This window comes from Nothoprocta perdicaria, unplaced genomic scaffold (assembly GCF_003342845.1).
Source record: "Nothoprocta perdicaria isolate Ctin4 unplaced genomic scaffold, notPer1 scaffold_209, whole genome shotgun sequence".
Classification (NCBI taxonomy): Eukaryota; Metazoa; Chordata; class Aves; order Tinamiformes; family Tinamidae; genus Nothoprocta; species Nothoprocta perdicaria.
The window spans coordinates 937,208-951,830 of record NW_020455305.1 but is presented as its reverse complement, the minus strand read 5'-3'; the positions used below and the strand labels follow the sequence as shown (position 1 = coordinate 951,830).

The following is a 14,623-nucleotide window of genomic DNA, read 5'->3' as shown; positions in this document are numbered from 1 at the left end:
AATTTAAATACAACTCAATATAGCTTATGGAATAGCATTAACTATTGGATAGTCTGACCATGCAGGTTCTTCTTTGGTATAGGTACTTGAGTATGCTGTAATAAGCCTAAATAAATTAAAAGCTTATAGATAATTTAATAAGCCATGAATGTGAACAATAACAACAGATACCTTAGGCATATTTTATGAGTGTTTAAAAGGAAAAGTCCTTCGTTTCTCTCTCAAGAAGGAAATCTTTCAGTTACTCAAATGCAGAGGACAGCACTGGCAACTCTACAATGTCTTTAATTCAGTAGAATGTTTTTAAAGAAACAAACTTATAAGTGATAAACCATTCAAATATACTGGAATTTTCTTGATTCAAGATACAGTTTTAATGCTAGTTAAGCAGAGACTCCATTGTATTTAAAATATATGTTTCATCAACAAGTAGAAGCTTAAAAGTATTCTGAAAACTTCTCATTAATTGCATTATTAAAATCAATGCATTAACGAATGAATCATAACTAATGAAGTGTGGTGGCAGTGAAGAGATGGAGGCAAGAATTCCATTCTCAGAGTTAACATCTCATATCATCTTTATTTGTTATTCAGATTTTTTTATTCTTTTATTTTCCCTATATCTGCTCTAAAAATATGCACAACATAGGATAATATTATGTTTTTAATTTTAAAGGAAAATTTCAGTCTACTGGAACCAACTAGCACAACCAGCAAATGAAAGAATATTTTCCCATTTAAATATATCTAGCTTTAATTGTAATATCAAACTCAAGCTTCTAAGTTTAATTTCAAAGTATTTTAAATCTTATTGGAAAAAAAAAATCTTGGCTGACGTAAAGTAAAATCTAAAAAATGAATTTATACCAAATGAAAAAAATGGCAATCCAGAAAAAAAAATGGATGTGCAATTTTGAAAAGAAAATTCTAAGCAAACAGAAATGTCAAGGAGGGAAACCAGGAAAAGAGGGAAGCTTGATGGCCCCTCTAGTTCAACTGCAGAAGAGGAGTTTTGTTCCAGCCAAGTAGCACTCAGAAAGCATAGCAGTACTGGGCACTGGATGAGAGATCATTCTCATCTTTCTTCTGTTCTTCTAGCAGTCTCAAGTTTAAACTTCTAAATTTTCTATGTCTTTTCTATGAGTGGCCTGCACATTTCATCAGAAGCATATCTGCAAGTTATGCAGAATATGGAGTGGGAACTGCTGCACCAACTGTTAAAATTACACAACAAATAACAGCTTCACAAACTCTTCTTAGGACAACTTAAGCTAAAGAATCTTCAGGTGAAGCTCAGGAACAGCCATGGGTACAGTCAAACGAGATGAAAATTGGTTATTGAGGATACTGGAAATCTGACCAGCTGGGAGGAATCCTTTGTTGCCATCTTCTAAAAGGGATAAATTCAATTTCCATCAAAGATAAGCATCAGTGGGAACTGAATCACACCAAACACATAAATGAGCAAAAGGAAATGACCCACTAACATAGTGTTAAACCAGAAGAGAAACCAAAGTGTGTAGTTTCTTGACAGAAGTGAAATATACATATATATATATATGACAATAGCTGTTTAAAATGTGAGAAAGCAGTCTGCTGAAAGAATTCAGGAAATTCTGAAATTCCTAGTTGTTATAGTAGCAGAAAACAAAAGAATAGCAAAATGAAGATATTGGGACTAAAATCAAGGGAGATTTCAGTAGACCTGGAGAATCAGAAGGCAAAGTCTCATAGGAAAGATATCTAGTGGAAGCAAGCTTTGGCAGCTTCCCTTAAATCTCTAATAATCGATATGAAAGCAATAAGAGCAAATTATACCAGTGGCAGTGAAATATGGGAAATTTAATGAAAGACTGTCTTAAGAAAAATAATAAGTTCTATGACGAGAAGCTCCCAAAGAAAAAACTTAAAAATGAAAAACAGTCAAATATTAAATATAGATAAAATAAAGCACAAGCATATCAGAAGAAAACAGGAAAGACAATGTGCAAAATAATACGTAGGAAGAAAGGGAAGTAAATAAGAATACTACACCTCAAGGATTCCGGCAACAGACCTCATATAGGTCTTCAACTGCTGTGAAAGGCTGAGGGAACCAACTACAACATCCTACTTGATTATGCCCAATCCTAACATATAGGACTGTAGACCAAAGTGAGTTCTTGCTTCAGAGGGATATATAAATTGTTTCATGAATAAGGATAATTACAGTAGAGTACTCAAGTTCTGGATAGCCAATTTGCAAAGGACAACTTTTCTGCAGGTTGCCTCAGGGCAAGTGCCTGCTCCTGTTGTGCTCCATGGGAAGTATGGGAGGGAGGGTGACATAGCTGAACACATGATGCTCCAAAGGATGCCTAGCAATGTGATTGCTGTTCCCTATTCTACTTATATGAGCTGACCCGTATATTTACCAGATGATAATGCACATAATCACAGAATGGTTGAGGCTGGAAAGACCATCTGGAGGTTACCTACTCTGGGTCAGCTCCCCCGCTCAAGCAGGGTCAGCTCAAGCACATTGACCTGGACCCTATTCAGATGGCTTTTGAATATCTCCAAAGACACCTCCAGGGTGACTGCTGGGAGATACCACTAGCTACAGGCCTCCAATTAGATATTGCATCAATGATGACTACCCTCTGAGCTTGGCCATTCAGATACTTGCTGTCTCTTCACCTATCCTGTACTTAATCAGCTTTCCTATGAGGATGTTACAGGAGACAGTGTCAAAAGCCTTGCAGACAACATCCATTGCTTTCTCCTCATCTACCCAGTCAGTCATTCTGCCAGAGAAGGCTATCAGGTTGGGAAGGCAAGATTTTCCCTTCGTGAATCCATTTAGGCTACTCCTGATCACCTTCTTGTCCTTTATGTGCTACCTGCTCCATCACCTTTCCAGGGACTGAGCTGAGGCTGACTGGACTGTAGTTCCCTGGGTCCTCCTGTTGCTCTTTTATGAAGACTGGAGTAACATTTGCTTTCTTCCACTCCTTACACACCTCTCCTGATTGCCAGGACCTTTCAAAGATGAGTGATAGCTGCCAGCTCCCTCATCACTTAAGGATGTAACCCCTCAGGCCCCACAGATTTGTGTGCATCCAGTTTGCTTAAGTGATCATAGAATCATAGAATCATTATGGTTGGAAAAGACGTGCAAGATCATCAAGCCCATCTGTAAGCGCTTCAACGTCATACTTGCTAAACCACGTCACTAAATAGCTTAATTACACATTTCTTAAATACTGCCAGGGACCATGACTGGACCACTTCCCTGGGCAGCCATTTCTAAAGCTTGACTACTCTTTCCATGTGGAAATTCTTCCTAATGTCTAACCTGAACCTCTCCTGACACAACTTGAGGCCATTTCGTCTGTTCTATCTGTAGTTACTCTGATTCCTAACCCGATCCTCCTCCAACCTCCTTTCTCCAGACTTTCTGCCTGATCCCCAGCGCCTGGGACCCTGGTATTACCAGTAGAGCGGTATTACCAGTAAAGAGAGAAGAAAAGAAATTCGCCTTTTCTGTATCTGTTGTCAACAGGGCTGCTGCCCTATTCACGAGACAGCCAAATTTCCCCTGGTCTTCCTTTTGCTGCTGAGGTTGTTACAGAAAACCTTCTTATTGTCCTTGACATCCCTCACCAGATTAAATTCCAAATGAGTGTGGCCTTCCTAGGCCCATCCCTGCATACTTGGACAATGTTCATATACCCCTCTAAAATCTTTATAGATAGAATTATGCTACACAGTCTTGTATTATTTCAGAGTAGCTACTGAAAGGACACCTAGTGGCAAATAAATGAGTATATCTAGAAACCACTGTAAATATTGAAGGCATATCATTTTAATTACTGTTATAGCAATTACAGAAGTGTTATTGCAGTTGAATTGGCAATATCATATGAATATGTATGTTTAATAGCACTTTTCATTTAAAAAAATGCAAATAGCTTTTTTTTGGAAAACTTAGGCTAAGGAATGTAACCTTAATATTCTTAAAACTAAAAGAAGAGTATTTTTAAGCATTTGAAAGATGCATGTATATAGATTACAATTTTGAATGTCTTGGATTTCTACTGCATCCATTTTAGCAATATTGAATGGATGAACAGAACCCATTAAAGATACATCTTTCTTTATATTCAAACTAAATTTCAACATGCTTATCACTACTCTTTGGTTCCTCCAATGTGCCATTCGAAAATGTCCTAAAATGACACTCTGAAAAACTCTTTTTACAGCACACTATTCTGTGAAGACATATAGCCATACAGCCATAGCATATGAATTGTATATATTTGAATTAATTGTACCCTTTCTTTCTTTCTTTCTTTCTTTGGGGTAGAGTAGGGTAGAGGGGAAAGGGTTCCATGGTTCCATCCAGCTTTATAGTCACTAGTTGAGTGGGTTTATTCTAAACCCCTTTAGATGTACTAATGCTCTTTTGACCAGAAGATGCCCACAACAAAGAGCAGTATTCAAGACGGAGTCATGCTGGCCTCATGCAGAGAGGGATTGACATTCCTGTTTAGTGACATGCTGCCTATGGGTAGTAGACCAAATAGACCAATCCACACTTGACTTTTTTGTTTATCTTAACGTATCGTATTACAAGGATAGAACAACTTGCTGACCACCCTACCTCTTCATTTATTGTTTTTATGTTCTGTCTTCTAGTTTTCTCTCTTCTAATGAACATGTATTCCTTTGGATTATTTTTTTCTACCGAGTGAATTAGTATAGATGCTTTAGGCCAGCTTTACCAGATACATATTTTTTGTATGAAGAATTTTGTAACATCTTTGTATACCACTAGCCCGTTCTTATCTTTAACAGTGTTTGTAACTGCTCAACTTAGTACAATCCTTTAATTTAAAATTATAAAAAGCAAATAAGATATTTCTGCTCTTCCATGCTATTTTATCGTAGGAAGAAGCTAAACAACTGGGATTTTCCTTTGCACCAAATTTTGTGCTCAGAAAAAAGTAGGTTATTATTTCTCCAAATACAACTACAAGGAAGCAGACCTTGATTGGATGCCCAGGCTGCAGCACCTGCTCTTACTCAAACATTAGCACCCATTCCTTATCCATCTCTTTTTCAGCTGCTCACCTCTCCTTCACTCCACCCTTTTGAACCTCCAGCCTGTTCTCTGTCTTAAAATGGCATGTAGTTTCCTTCCTTTACTATAAACAATGCTTTCTGTAACCTTAGTAATGATGTAAACATTTAAAAATAAGAATGGAGGGGAAAAAAAACCTGTGTTTGATTAGGTGATTTAGAAATTAAAATAAATGAGATCTCTTGCAACGCGGAACACTTTAGAGTAACAAAGTCTGACTTTACTTGTTCTACTTTTATCCACCCTTTGAAAATAAAAGGACAATAGATGTTAGAAACTCAGACAGAAGAATAGTAAAAAGGGAGCTGTATTCCTTGTGAATCCAGAAGAATCAAAAGCTCAGAAGAAGGAGGGAAAGGGAGGAACTCAAGGAGCTGCAGGATGGTGGAGGTAGGGCCACAGTTAACATTGGAGGCTTAGGCTATCAATAACACCACCATCTGTAATGTGATACCAGTTTGGAACATGACCCACAGATAGGAGAAATTATTAGGGCTCCCCTATACACACTGTACATAATAAAAAATAGTAACAGGAAGGAGTACTAATAATAAAGGAAAACCAACATGCATAAAAAATAACTTTCTACAATCCATATCTAAATTGAGGTCAATTATACTCCTTCAAGCATACTTTTCTTATTATTTTAACAGAAGGTCTCCATTGCTACATTCCTAATCTGTGTTTTGGTCTTTTGAATATTTAATGTTTTCATTGTAGTTTCTATTTCATCTTTCTCTGTCATACCTTGAATGAATGCAGAAAGATACATGAGAGCTCCGTGCCAACATGTGAGATGAAGCCAACCCAATAAAAATGAAATGCAGCATGCCATTGGATGGGAGGACACAAGAGGGTAGAAACTGATGGTGAAAGGCAATATCCTATTCTTCTCAATAGCTGCATAGGATAATGAGGCATTGGAGCTTCTGAATATTCCCAGGAAAAGTTATTGAAAGTCTCTTCTCTCACCATTCCCTTTCCTTCAGCCATGAATATTTCTCTGCATTTCACTTCACACATAACAACTGCAGAAAAGACTGTTCAGACTCCCATAGAAACAGTGACCTATTTCATGACCATTTTTTCATGGCTATATAAGCCAAGAGAAAAAAGTCAGCTTTGAGGTAAGGTTTCTCTGTCATCTCTGTGACTGAATATAAATCTGGTTTGTATGCAGCTGTTACGCAGTGATACACTGAAAGAGAAATTCCTATGCAGGCCTCTATGGTTTATGATGGCTTATGACAGAAGATATGAAATGGGGGAAAACAGCTTTGTCAATATCAGTGTTCGTGCCAAGATTGGATAATGTGACTCTAATGGAAAAAGGCCTGTAAGAGTACTAAAAATGTTGCATAGAAGAAAGTTTCTAAATCAGTTAGGGTACAAAGGATGTACTATTGCATGGAGATTAATATAATAGTGCCTTGAGGTGCTGATAAAATGATGTGAGACACTCAAGACCACAAACTACTTGACAAAGTGAACTCCAATTTCCACAGAACAATATTAACTTGACTTCTTGTCAAGCATTTTTATTTGTGCCTAATTTTAACATAAAATTGATATCTGTTAGGAACTGAAATAACAGTGAGAGAGAAGAAATTAATGCGGGCCCTCTGTGCTAAAATCAAGTATTCATTGCTCGATTTATTCACTGATTCTTCATTTTTTTGCTGTCCATTAGTGCATAGGCATAGGGAAAATTTGATGAATAGCAGAACCATGAGATTTTTATTCTGTTGTTTCCTAAAGGTAGAGTATTCTGGCATGACAATACGGTGATTTTCCAATTTCTGTATGTAAGTGGGGGAAATATCCAAGCACTTCATTAACAGAAGAAACTAGAACTATCTGCAGATTTGGAAGAATTCTTATTATGTACATCTCAACAGGCACATTTGTCTTTGATTATATTCATGCCAGACAGCTACAAAAACTAAATGTAGCTTATTACAGCTTTAGTCAATACTTGAAGCTTCACATCTCACTTATCCTGTAGAAGTGACCCTTTCAGACTTTCAAGCAAGGCTACTTCTTATTGGGGGTACATTAAATATAAGTAATATTGTAGCTGCTTTGCTTTTGCAATGTATTTAAACAGACATTTTAAACATGAATCATAATAGCTTCAGAAATGCATTTTGAAGAAGCTACAGGTATTACATCTGCCCTAAGCCTCTTTGTTGGTTTGGAGGATTTACAGTCATGTTTTCCCATCTTCTAATATACACTGGGAAGGGGGCAGAGTTTACCACATCATGTGGTACAAAACACACAAACAGCATAAGAGGAAATAAAGAAAAAATCCAAAGTAGCTTTTCATACATAAAATAAGTTCATAAATTTGATCTTATCTTGCTGTATCAATATAATACTACATTTTACATTTTACTAGTGATTAGTACAAAGCAGTGATAAATCAAAGGGAGACTCTTAATAGAATATTGATATGTTTAAGAGACATACCTTGAAAGAAACTTTTCACTCGGAGATAGCTGACACTAAGGCGCAGCACTGAGAGTTTGTCCAGCTTGGATATAATGTCAGGTGGAAATGGCAGGAGGCTGGCCAGATGGTCTAGTTCAGCATTCAGACGGTCCCTATGTCTCTTTGAAGGATTAGATTTTTCATTCCCAACTGCAGGCCTTCTGTGGTGGAGAAAACATTACGGATTACCTGTTACACCTCCACATAGAGCACTTGGACAGGGAGACATGAATTAGTTGTTAACGAGCATATTTACTATAACTTATGTGAAAATCTTTAAAGTTTCTATCCCCTGCCAGAAAGATATTTTAAAAAGGTATCATTCTGCATTTGCCATTGTGCAAAGAAATGGATATCAGTTTTTCTTTTCATATCTTTCCAGTGGAAAACAGATGGGGAAATAATGTCTTTTATTCAGGACTTTCTCACTTCAGGGGAAGAAGCACTATCTTCATGCTTAGTGAATGCAAGGAAAAATGATTTCACATTTATTTTGTACAAATTAGAGTCAGAAGAGCAGAAGGAAATGAACCCACTGAGTACCCATTGCACTCTTCAAAGCATCATACCAAAAGCTCCAATTTACCTTACTACAACAATATTAACAAGGATAAGATAAGGTTTCTCTCTTAAGAACATTAATATTTCTTAACAGAAACAAACATTTATATTAATGAATATTAATATTCATTAATAGAAACAAAAAAGATTGTAGGCATTTTCTCTATATAGAAATTTAGAGAGACCTATAGACCTTTTCTGTTATCTCTATTGGTACTAAACAAAACATAAAGGCTTTATATATTCTCTTTTTTTTAGCTAATTGCATAAAATATTAAGATAAATTAAAAATGAAGAAAAATTTCAGAGTGAAAACACCAAATATATGTTTAAAAAATCTCTTCTCAAGCCAGAAAGAGTTCATAGGAAAGAAATATGGACCTCATGGCTTTCAAGGAAGTTGAACAGTCTCAGAATTAGGACTCTATGAGAAAATATAGTTCTTTGAAGCTTCTTCTAATTACAGAACCATAACTAAGACAATAACTAAAGGGGGAATTTTAAGTAACAGGAAGTGTTAGATTGGAACCCTGAAGTCCAGAGAAATGAAGTGCAAATTCATTCCATGCTGCTAAGATACAGCTCTGTTAAGCTGTTAAGATCCAGCACTACTGGGAGGGGTGATCAGTGCTGAAGCACAGACTTGTCACATTAGTTTGAAGTTTGTTATCTCCAACACACAGCCGTTGCTGGACCCAGCAGTATCAAGGCTACGAGTGGGTAGCGTAGCACATGCCTTATCCTTTCTATCTTCTTGCTCAGTATTAAGAGACCTCTGGCTCTATAAGTTATCCAAAAATAATCCAGAGGCCTTCGGAGCCATAAACTACAGAGATCCACGGATATGAGAAGAAGTAAAACTGAGTCAGCATCTCCCGGGGTATCTAGTACTGAGTGTGCTGATGCTCCACTCTCTATTCCATAATATCTATGTTCAAGTTCCTACTTCAGAATGAAGGGCTTTCTCTAGAATAATGATAAGGGACATTTAGAGAAAGATCAGGGAGAAAAGAGAGGAAAATACTACAAGGAATTTATTTAAATGGGAAATGATAGGCATGAAAAATACAGTACTGCTAATATTTTCCATTTTCATATAATGAAAGACAAGGATAATATCCTTATGTAGCATAGCTAGTGGTCAAATGAAGAGCCAAAGCAAAACTGTAGTTATTCTGTATACTTTACTGCTGTGTTTCCACACTCTGCTCATTATACTTTTCAATCATAATTTTAAACATTAGCTTTTCAGAGGGTAGTTAAAAGTGTTAAATTAAAACACATTTTGAGTCTTTCCTTCTTTTAAATGCAGTCTTAATTTGTCATTGTAACTATACTTAGAAAAAATGTTGTGTTTAGGAAAAAGAACAATGTTTTGTACATGTAATTGTTGATTTTGCTAGCTAAGTGTAAACATTTAAAAATACATTGGGTAAGACATCTTCACAAGATTTGAGAACATTCATTTCATTTTCACAGGACATGAATGAAAGCAATTTAAAGGCAGTTCTCAATGAAAACATGTAATTCCTGCTTTTCATTTGAAACAAACGTTCAGTAAGACAATATGTTGGTTTCAAAGATAAAGAGGAGATATTAATGTTCATGGCTCAGTAAATAAATTCACTCTATCAGAGCAAAATGTTAAAAAAAAATAAAAAAGATATATATTTTTTCTTTTCCAGAGTAAGATGTTTTTCAGAAAATGGTGCATACTTTTTTTGAGTAAATCCTGAAGCTCAGCCATCCTTGCAATGCCATAAAAGCATATCTGACCCACAGAGAGCAATAAATCTGTGAGAGTAAATAAAAGCCAGAGTTCAATAGAATCTAAAGGACATAAACACATTGCTCTTTACCTCTGAGAAACCAGAAGCAATTGGAAAGGAAAGGAAAGGAAAGGAAAGGAAAGGAAAGGAAAGGAAAGGAAAGGAAAGGAAAGGAAAGGAAAGGAAAGGAAAGGAAAGGAAAGGAAANAAGGAAAGGAAAGGAAAGGAAAGGAAAGGAAAGGAAAGGAAAGGAAAGGAAAGGAAAGGAAAGGAAAGGAAAGGAAAGGAAAGGAAAGGAAAGGAGAAAAGAAAAAATCTTAATAAACAAACTTAAACTGACTGGAGTTCAAATGGTAAAAATTGTTGAGACTAACATGGAACATAAATAAAAATTGCCTCAAGACTATTTGCCTTATAATAGTGACTGTTTAACATCAAAGAGGCGTGAATTGAGGCAAGTATGTAGACTGCATTTCTATTGAGCATAAGGATCATAAGGATTTGTTTTCTGGAAATTACAGGGAATGGTGTAAAATGAATGTGACAGAAAGTTCAAGATGGCCTCTTCCTGAAAATTCAAGGAAATGATTCAGTAAGGGAGTGAATCCAAACAAACAAGAGTTTGATGTAAATGGAAATTAGGTGCCAAGTGGATGAGACTTAAAAACAACACAAGTTTCACGGAAAGACTAACTTAGCTATCAATAAACAGAAAATGGCAAGCAGGAAAATTCTTTAATGAGTTGTTTTGAGGCAAATGGAAATTCTAGCCCATATTTTGAGCAGGAAGCAGATGCTACTTGTCTTTATGTAGAAACAATGATTCTCAAACTGTATAAATCATGATTTAACAGAGAGGCCATTTTGCATAGCACTCACTCCCCTACAGTATCTCTTTTACTCTTTTAGGTACACCTTACAACAATAAGCAGAATGTGTAATTAAAACAATAATGCTGGCGTTTCCCTCTTTGAATGGTTTAACCATCCAAATACTTCTTTGTAACAATAAGGGTATATATCTGTACAAAACCCAGCCCCTACTCACTGGGATTATTGTGCGGGAGCTGATGCAGAGACCATTTGCTGTTTTATTGATACATATGGCATTGAGCCATTTATACTTTAATGATTCAATATGCCTGTGACGCACAGGCTGCTGCTTATGTAAAGCGGCTTGGTGAACCGGTAAAGGAACTTCCTTCAGTTACATCTTTGAGTATGTAGTATCTACTCTTTTATTTCAAACACTACTCTCTGAAGGAGCTGACTAAACACCTTAAAGAAAAGGTTCACTCTGAATTTTTAAAGTATGCTGAAGTGCTAAATCAATAGATGATCTAAACTGAGAAAATCTAATCATTTAATATGACGGCAAGCTTTCAATAACACAGGAAAGAGAAGAGAGAATGAGTTGCAATAGATAAACTAAGTGCAAACTAGCAGCAAGATGACTATCATAAATATTCTGACCAGCCCTCACAGTTACTTGAAGTTCTTGATCATTACACAGGTACCCTGGCAGACCTGAACTTCAGGGGGCTGCGTATGTGCAGATGTTCACCATCTCCCACAGGTTAAAAGGACTGAATGAAAGAAACTTATTTGAAGGAAAGGGGATACTTTTCCACCTTCTACTTCTTATCACTTTTCCCCAAAAACAAAATGGGAAAGCAGAACTGATAGTCATATTGGCACAGCACATTCATAGAGCAGAGTAGAAGTGAGATAGTGTGATAACAAGGAGAAGGAAGGTCTATGACTCAGGGAGCCTCAAAATGACAATGAAGAAGCAGAAAAGAGCTGCTTCCCCCGAGATTTTGGTTTACTGTGGCATTGATATGATTCTGACTTAACTGGGCAGTTTCAAACAGTTTAAGATATGCTCAGAGCTGGGACATCTCTGAGCTGCCTTTCAAGAGCTGTAAAACATCATGAAAAATGTTTTCTGGAGGGAGAGAGTCTTACAAGTTGCCAAGGTTTGAGATTATGAAGTGGATAAAATGTTCAAATGGCTACTGTCCTGAGGCATTGTCTTATAATTTTTAATATAAACATTAATTTCAACATAAAGATTATAGTTTGGGGTTAAAAGAAGATCTGTTTAACATTTAGATGCTTGAATTCTCAATAAAATGTTAAAGAGTTCCACAGGAAACAAACACTTGGTAGAATACATTTCCTTTGCTCAAAACTCCAGTTGGCTGGCTGAAAAACACATCTAAGGGAAAATCTTCAATCAGCCCGAGCTTCAGCATTTGAACTGTTTCTATAAATGCCAAAGAACCTTTATTGTAGAACAGCTTTAGCAGGGTTTGTTTGGAAGCTTTCTGTAGCAAAAGAAGAGCTAGTATTTATCATTTATTTGTATATATGAAAGTGGAACTTAAACCCAATGTATTGTCTGAAGAATGGCAGCCTAAGGAACACAATCTCCACTACTTTTGTGTAGAGAAGAAAAACAAAATATATCAGGATCCTCCTGTAATACAAGTTTTTCACACATTCTTCCATAGTTGTAGTTTTCTGCATTCTTCCATAGATCTTCTTAATATATTGTATTTTCTAACATATTCACAATTTTTAACAAACTGTGCCTGAAGGAACATGAATGTAATTTGCTTAACACTATCATTTTGTGATATCCTGAATCCAAAGGCAGTTGCCATATTACCATAAAAGGTTCCTAAGTATATTTATGTCTTTTGTTAGCAAGTAATTTGCTCAGCCATTGAATCTCTCCAGAAGTTATCTTAGAGATAAGTACTAGCATATATACTGCAAACACTAAATTTAATGTCTCAAAGCAATTCCAACTCGTTTTCTTTCTCACTAAGTTTTGATTTATAAATAGTTCTGCACAGAGGTTATTTTATGTCCTGGAGCAGTTCCTTACCTTATATAGTTAAGAAATTAAATATCCACATTCATATTCAAGCAGTAGAGCAAAAATGTTACATACACATTGGATATAACAGTCCAGTGTTGCAGAAATAATCTTTTTCTTATTTCATTACCTTTGTCTTTTGGAATTCTCACCTACAATATATTTTACATCAAAAAATATTTTTAAGTGAAAACAAGCTGTTTATGTGTAAATACCAACATGCAAAAAGGTTAACAAATTTCATTCAGACTTGCAAAGAAAGTGCCCTTTGACCACAGATGCATAAAATTTTAAACCAACTACATTACTTTTAGAAGTTTTGAACAACTGAAAATTGGGAAATTCATTTTAACAATCTTATTCTTAAGTGGAAACAACCTTATTCTTAAATGGACTGTGAGGCCTACCAGTGGTTAGTCAAAGTTTTAACACACCAAAAGCATCTGTTTCATAAACATATGATTAACTATAACACCAAAGATGCGATATGATTGTATTTAATGACTTCATTTCACAAAGCTGTTTATGACATCTGGAAATTGCTTTAGACTTGAGTGGCGGCAATCTTTTTTACTCTTATTTCCCATTGCCTTTTTTTTTTTCTCTTGCCTTCACATGTAAAATTCCTCTCCATTTTTTTTCTTAAAATTAAAGTGATTCTACAACAATTTGAAAATGATATATTCTTCATGCAAGAATTGATCCTCTAGTTTGCTTTTTCAGTTGGCTGACCTGACCCACTTTTCAGATTCACATACATTGGACTTACACCCCAAGCACGGCCCAGCCAAGGAAGGGAGAAGGGGAGCACAATGCAAGCACATTGGTATCAGCAAACACAGAGTTGCTTGAAAGTCCCCTTGAGCAGGCTTTAGGCAACACAGAATGATGGAGGTGGCAGCCACTTCAGCCAGTTGCCTAGCTGACACTTAGTCCATCATTACCCACCCTGCATCTTCTTATTATGAGAAAGCACTACCTTTCTCCTCTCCTTACACAGTAGACACAGTAACCATACTGATCATGTTAGCTATACAGTGAGAGAGGGGTGGAGATGGATTGACCCATGCTCAGCCCTCTTTATGAAGCCAGTCTTATCTAAAAAGCCAGCCTGCTGCTCCCCTCTCATGGGGCAGATTAGGATCCTCCTTCACCAGAGGACCTCGGGAAGAAGGCATTTCTATGTGTGCTCTCATTTCTATCATACATACATCACGGGAGACATAATTGCTTCCTAATGAATATGATACTTAACTGTTTCTGAATGGGTTTCCTCCTTTTTCTCCCAGCATATAGGCAATCCCCTGGAGGAATCATTGTTTTGATGCTGAAAGATAAAAAGGAAAAGTCTTAGATCAGAGGTTTCTGTTGGCTGTACAAAATAACAATATGAAAAGTTGAAGTGTTTATCTGAGGAAAATATTTGTTCCCTGAGTGTGGCATTCAAAAATGCTAAAAAACACAGTGGCATTAGTTAATACAGAAGCTTAAGGCTTATTCCAATTTCCTACCTTAATATTATTAGAATATTGATGTTTATATTCAATTTTCATATTTTAAAATTATATTATACATAATACAAATATGTGTATAATATAAATTCTGTTTACTGGCTATCCTATAATAATTTTTTTCTCCTAGGTACGTTCATTTTTAAATTCAGCTAAATATATAAAAATGAATAATACTGCCCATCACTTTCTGCAGAGAGGTTTTCACAGATCTTTAGATACATAGAAACACTGTCTACCATAACTGAAGCTACAATAATCAGGATGCAATTATTCAA

General features: G+C 36.0%; 1 protein-coding gene across 1 annotated transcript in view; it reads right to left on the bottom strand.

Annotated features, from left to right (window-relative positions):
* The window catches only part of AHRR (aryl-hydrocarbon receptor repressor), a 68,603-nt gene extending 54,446 nt beyond the window's left edge, over positions 1-14,157 (bottom strand). The window contains exons 1-2 of the mRNA XM_026038370.1: positions 14,090-14,157; positions 7,598-7,779 (exon numbers count right to left, since the gene is read on the bottom strand). Coding sequence (XP_025894155.1) covers positions 7,598-7,779; positions 14,090-14,151 — 244 coding nt within the window. The 5' untranslated portion in view covers positions 14,152-14,157. The remainder of the gene's footprint in view (positions 1-7,597; positions 7,780-14,089) is intronic.
* Positions 14,158-14,623: the final 466 nt, after the last annotated feature.